At 37.0% G+C, this 6,882-nt stretch overlaps 1 protein-coding gene across 1 annotated transcript; it reads right to left on the reverse strand.

Annotated features, from left to right (window-relative positions):
• Positions 1-2,850: 2,850 nt before the first annotated feature.
• Positions 2,851-6,283, reverse strand: LOC149223606 (putative receptor protein kinase ZmPK1). The gene is made up of 2 exons (XM_089383364.1): positions 6,129-6,283; positions 2,851-5,703 (listed from the first exon to the last, which is right to left on the reverse strand). The coding sequence occupies exon 2, from the start codon at positions 5,600-5,602 to the stop codon at positions 3,122-3,124; it is 2,481 nt and encodes an 826-aa protein (XP_089239490.1). The 5' UTR covers positions 5,603-5,703; positions 6,129-6,283; the 3' UTR covers positions 2,851-3,121.
• Positions 6,284-6,882: the final 599 nt, after the last annotated feature.

Raw genomic sequence — 6,882 nt, forward strand, 5'->3', positions numbered from 1 at the left:
CTATGAGAAATAAAGATAAATATTTTCTTGAAGAATTTGGATTACTGGGAAGCAGTAGTCAACAAATATGAAGAACTAGATATTTAGTAGTAATGGCAAGAGCCCAAAGAGATGCACTAGCAGAGAGAAAAAGAAAGGATTCAAGAGCACTATGGAATTTGGAGAATTGAGTTGAAGACTCCATATTTCTTAAGATTTTCATAGCAACTAGTGTCCATCAAGGTTAGGAGATATTGGAAAACTTATATCAAGGCATCAGGAATGAGTTTGAAAATCTACAAAAGAAAGATGTTGAATTAGTAGATCAGTTTATTACTCAAGTCATGGAGGTAGTAAATGAGGTTAGAGCTCATGGGGAGAGTGTCACAGATCAAAAGGTGGTTGAGAAAATTCTGAGAAGACTACCACCTTCATTTGACATTCATGTGACAACCAATAAATTATGCTTTAATTGTGGAGTGTAATAAATGTCTTTAATACTTCCTATACCTTCTTTAATATGGATTCCCATAACTCCTTTTGCAAGAACCTCAAATGTTTTCTCATCACCAAGCTTGATTTTGGATTTGAAACTTTCATCCATTGTATAATGAAGATCCTTATTTCTTGATATGTGGTTAGAACACCTCTAATTTAAATATCATACATCTTTAGTACCATTTTCAACTTTGTCATAAGATAAAAATAAATAGTTTGGAGAGGCCTCATCACCCTCTTGAGCATAATTAACACCCTTTCATTATTACATTCTTTGAATCCACAATCCCTTTCAAAGTTCCCATATCTATTACAATGGTAACACAAGCTATTTCTTCTATCAAATCGGCCTCTACCTCTACCTCTTGAACCACCTCTTCCTCTACTTCCTCTTGAATACTTTTGATTTTGACTTCTACCTTGGGTTTGGTTTATTTTGGTGCTAGTGTTGGCATATTCATTCTTTGTAATTTGTAATTTGGAGGAGAAAGCTTTGTCATCACTTTTTCTAAATGAATCTCTCAATCTTTCTTCATGAGACATAGGAGATCCAACTAGGAGATCAAACTAAAGGGTAGACAATTCCTTGCTTTCTTCAATGATTATGGAAATGTGGTTCCACCTTAGTGTTAGAGACCTCAACACCTTTTAAATCACAACCTCTTTGTTTAAATTTTCTCCAAAAGTAGCCATTTTATTGAATACATCTTTTACTCACACACAATAGTCATCACATTTTCAACTTCTTGCATATTTAGATTCTCAAACTCTATTTTTAGTGTCCATAGTTTGATAACTTTGTCTTGATCACTGCCTTGGTAAGCTTCTTGTAGAGTGAGCACCCTAAGTTGTCTCTACACTTTCAATTCTTAGAAATAAGCTCTTATCTAGAACTATATGAATGTGAAATAAATCTTCAACATTCTTCTTTTTTACCTCCATCTTAGTCAATCTATCACTGGTTGTAAAAGTGTTCCAATCAGTTGGCTCCTCATAACCTATTTCTACAATCTCCTATAAATACGTTTTTTTTTTAAATGTCATTGTCATGATGCACCATTACTAATAATCACTTCCATTAAATTCTAGAATGAGCAAGGGGTTAGGATTGTTGGAGTATGTACCTCCTACTTGTTTTATGTGTGTGATCTTATTTGATTGTTAGGATTATTGGTTATTATTAGGTAGAGTTCATCTCTATGTAGAGAGTTTGTTCATATTTTCTAAGAGTGTAAGATCCATTTGGTTTAAGAGATCTATTCTCCAACTAGCTAGCTTCCTAAATTAGTGTGTGGTTGAGATATTCCTCCAATCGATAGATTGTGTCCAAGATAGTTTGTTATCTTGAAACAAGAATTGTGTATTTATATGTGCAACATTATTTGATTAAGTTAGAGTGCTCAATACAATTTTGGTTGGAAATGATTTCTACTCTCCAAATTTAACAAGAATTTGACATGATTTTCCCAAAAAAAAACCTTCTCTGATACCAAATAAAAGCTCTATATAACTTTACGTACAAACCAACTTATTAATCAATTATAATAACATAGAAAAGATAATACCAATGCTAATAAAAGTGAAATCACTTACAACAACAACAACAAAAAATTAATTCACAAATCTACAAACATCAAAGTTGTTTAACACGAATCATCACAATTGAGCTTCTCAATAAAGAAATTCACATCCTTTTACAAAATACACAAATTCAATCATTTTAAATAAATATTTACAGTGGTTTATTTTAAAAAACAACTTATATATTTTATATATATTATTTACTATTCATTAATGAAATTACAATAATATAAATAATATGTAAATATTAACTATCATTTAAAACTATTAAAAAGGGAAAATTGCAAAGGTGATGAATCTCTTATCAAAATTAAAGATCCCCGTGTAAGGAATTCCATTAACCTTTAGTTCGGCCTTATAAAGGATTACCACGGAGTCGCTCAAAGAATTTTGGTAGGAAAGTTCCATATTTTGTGTCAGCATATCGTTAACTTGTTTGACTCTGCTGCCATTGGAAACTAAACCATGCATGCTGTAAACTAATAAGCGCTCATGGGAACTTCTGGTTCATCTCCAACTTACAGAGCATGATGAACGCGTTTATTTTATTGCCACATATTCAATATTGCATACATTGCAGTTTCTAAGCTTATATTTAACAACAAGCTTAGCATGTGATACAATATTTTTCATGACATGTTAACCACATATTCAATACTGCACACATCCAGTCATTAAGCTTATTATTATAGATAAAATTAATTCAACAACAGATTTATCTTGTCATGACATGAGTGAACAACAACAAAGATATCATATAAATAGTTTGATGGAAAAAATATAATATAATAATAATATCTGTAATATTATATATTATTATATTACATATTATATATGAATAGTAAAAATAAAAATCTATCTTAAAATTTAAATATCTGGAAAACATCTTATATATCCCTGGCCTACAAACTCTTGGGAATACTTAACCCTAACCTCATAGCTTTATCTTACTTGTACCTAACATAGCAACACTTCCCAATATTAAACCCTAACCCCATATCTTACTTCTACCCAACATACAAACTCTCACAAATAGTAAATCCTAACCCTAAAATTATACCCGTTATGATTCTGCCGCATGTTGCTGACTCTCAACTGCGAACGAAGAGGAAGAGACAGTTGGAAATGATTTGGCTGAGTCGTTCGGCAAAATAGAATCTGATGATGTAAAGGAATCGGGTCGAGAAAGCATTTCGACGGCCTGACTCATGGTTGGTCTCACATCCTTGTCTTGCTCGATGCAGAGCAGTGCTGTTTTCAGGATTCTCTTCACCTCTGCCGAATTAAAATCTCCATGCAACCTCGGATCCACCACTTCCTCAATCTCCCTCCCTTCCCTTACGATTGCAGAGACCCACTGAACCAGATGTCCTGTTGAACTGGATAACGAGCTTCTTCCGGTCGCTATCTCTAACAAAACAATCCCAAAGCTATAAACATCTACCTTGGACGTGATTGGCAGATTCATTGCCCACTCCGGTGCTAAGTAACCCCGCGTGCCTCTAATGGTGGAGAAGGCGAATGAGTGATCCCTATCTACCAGCTTCGCCAAGCCAAAGTCCGCAACCTTGGGACAAAAATTCATGTCCAGAAGTATGTTTTGGGGCTTGATGTCACAGTGCAGAATCCATTCCAAACATTCTTCGTGAAGGTAGGCTAACCCCTTGGCTGTGCCCACTGCAATCCCAAATCTTTCTTTCCAACCCAAAACTCTGTCGTTGCCAACTTCTTGGCTTTCTGCAGTCAGATACTTGTCTAGAGACCCATTTTCAATGTACTCGTAAACTAACAACCTGTGATTTCCTTCGGCACAGAAGCCAAACATACGAACTAAGTTCATGTGATGGACTCTCCCAATCACACTCACTTCTGCCCAGAACTGATCATGACCCTGGGATACTCCTTCCAGTCGCTTCACTGCTACCACCTCACCATCGGTCAGCACGCCTTTGTACACCGTCCCAAAGCCTCCTTCTCCCAGTCTTATCTTGAAGTTATCTGTCGCTTTCTTCAATTCTGCAAAGCTGAAGTTCTTGAATCCCCCGGGGATGTCTGAGTAGGCTAGACGTTCATAGCCAAGATCTCTATATGTTCTGGACATATACCACCAACCAAGTATTACACAAAACAGCTCTGCAACACCAAATGCAATAGCAAAATATGTTAGCGCAGATTTGACATTAGGGCTTCTTGTCTTATGCCTTTTGTCTTCGTCCGTGGAAGCCGAACCGTTTAATGGCAAAGGCTGAGGCGTACTGGTAATATTAAAAACAGTGGAATCATTGCTGGAAACTTTGATGTACACGTTGCCCACCTCACCAGGAGATCGGAATCCATTGATCAGTAAATACTTGGGATAACACAATCCGTAGCCATGCAATGTGTAGACAAAGCCTTCACAACGGCTGTCATTCATACACACAAATTTACACTCTTCCAGCGTAAGCGCAGGAATGCGAGAGAGATCGAAGTCAGGATAATTTGTATGTGGAAGATGAAGAAGCTTTGTACTGGACGCGCTGTGCCCATTCAGTTCTTGATTCCGCTGGCAACCTTGGAACCAATTGGTGGAATCTTTCATGTGAAAACCAGGGGGACATGTACAACTGGGCTTTGGAGTGTATATGCACAGACCGTACATTCCACAGAAGCCATGAACTCCGCATTGATCAGGGACCGCCATCCAAACAATGGTCCATGTACCTTTCTCTTCCACCAAACTGTATAGCCTCAGGTTTCCATCAATGTCCAGAGTTAATCTTCTCTTGGGGCCTTCTCCATAATCTGATGCCGAAATGTTAAACCCGTCGTTTGACCTGAAATTACCGGAGGCATTCAACATAGCTTGGACATATAATGTGTTTTGCCTGCCATAAGGCCCGTAGTTGTCCTTCAATCCTGATCCGTCGTCGTAACTGAGTCGAAGAATGCTGGAGCTATCAAAGTAGAGAGAATAGTAGCCTCTTTTAAACGTGCCCCTTCCCAATCTGGATATTAACTGCATATTATAGCCGAGGGGCTGCAGTGGAAGAAGAGTATCGGTTGGATACTGGAAACTTTCCCACACATGATCTACCGAAAAGCCACGTAATACCAGATTTCCCGTTTCTAAAAGGGCAGCCTCCTTTACATTGGAGTTACGGCCGGTGTTGGTACTCCACACAACTGATCCGTCTGCATCCGACAGAAGGAGGATTCCATCTTTTCTCAGAAGAAGACGGGAATCTCTTCCGTTGACGGGTTGGTCTCTGTTTGCCACCCAAGCAACTGTTCGGTCGCGTGTCTGAGTATACCAGATGGCAAAAACATAAGCATTGTCACCCACCTTGTAAAATCCAGCAGAAAACATTTCATGGGGAGAAACCAAGCAAGTTGTGTTCTGTTGAGGAGTCAGTGAAGAACCGAGCTTCAGCACATCCTTTTTAATGTTGCACTGATTATTTGAAATGTAAATTCCAGAAACGTGGCTGCAGGCGAACAGAAGCATCAAACATGTTAGCTGAGCAGAGAAGAAGCGGCAGTGGAATCCCAGCTCTGCTTCCATTGCGGCCAGAGGTATTAATCAAATCAGGAAATCCTCTTTGTCCATCCCCACCCAGGAGTAACAGAGTAATGGTGTCGCGTGTCAAGTTGCAGAGAAACGTCCTAAATCAGAAACAAGTAGTAGGAATGTGAAATAATATATCCAGAGAAGTCGTCTATTTTAACAATGAAGGTGGCTCAGTGTTGAAGAAGATTGGGTTTGAAAGTTTCAATTATTTTTGGACAATTGAGTGTTATCCTCTCAATTGGGTTTTGGGTGGCTTCGTCTTATACACCCAATTTTATGATTTGAATTTATATATATATTTTTTTGTTTAAATATGTAAGTAGTTTCCCATCTTAAAAATTGTTGGATAAATTTTTAGAAAATTAATGAATTTAAATTTATATTAAATTTTGAACAAAATTAACCAATCTTTTTTAATTAGAAAAATATTAAAATTTGACAACTATAATTTGAATTTAGAAAAATTCTTACTAAATTTTCTCACAAAACAATCTAATTAAATTAGAGCAAAAAAACCCACCCTTCACGACACCTGCGATACCAAAATTGTCTACGAACTTCCAGAATTCTATCATTACCGAGCTAAAGAAAAGCCACCCTTCACGACACCTACGATACCAAACATGCATTAACTTCCAGAATTCCATTCCATCACTACCGACGAGAGAAAACCCACCCTTCAAAATTACTAATTTCCAAATTATGAGCAAATATCCGTAGTCTACCTGTTAGACTCTCCCTTCACGGGACCATCTATACCAAATATGCATGGACTAATTCCAAATGATGGGGAAAGTTGGAAGCACGCTCTATTCCATTCCAAATTAAAAAAGAAAAGGTCCACGAACTTCCAAACATGCATTGACTAAATTCCATTCCAAATTAAAAAAGAAAAGGTCCAGGAACTTCCAGAATTCCATTCCATCACTACCGAGGAGACAAAACCCACCATTCAAAATTTCTAATTTCCAAATTATGAGCAAATATCCGTACTCTACCGGTTAGACACTCCCTTCACGGGACCATCTATACCAAATATGTATGGACTAATTCCAAATGATGGGGCAACACGCTCTATACCACTAAATTCTAAATTGTGATAAATATGGGCAGAGTATTTATTTTAATATCATGAAGTGTTAAAAAAAATGCAGTAAAGTATAATTTGAGAAAAATCATGACATATAAAAGGTTATTGAAGAGTGGAAAGTAAAAAATGTCATTCAAAGCTAGAAAATAAAGCTAAATCACTTACATTATGTCAAATTCACATA

This window comes from Pinus tabuliformis, chromosome Q (genome assembly GCF_031772625.1).
Source record: "Pinus tabuliformis cultivar Carrire ecotype Pingquan chromosome Q, CPIR1, whole genome shotgun sequence".
Lineage (NCBI taxonomy): Eukaryota > Viridiplantae > Streptophyta > Pinopsida > Pinales > Pinaceae > Pinus > Pinus tabuliformis.

What these genes read in the sequence shown, in the direction of transcription:
- LOC149223606 (XM_089383364.1), bottom strand. Translation starts at nt 5,602, where the DNA reads ATGGAAGCAGAGCTGGGATTCCACTGCCGCTTCTTCTCTGCTCAGCTA.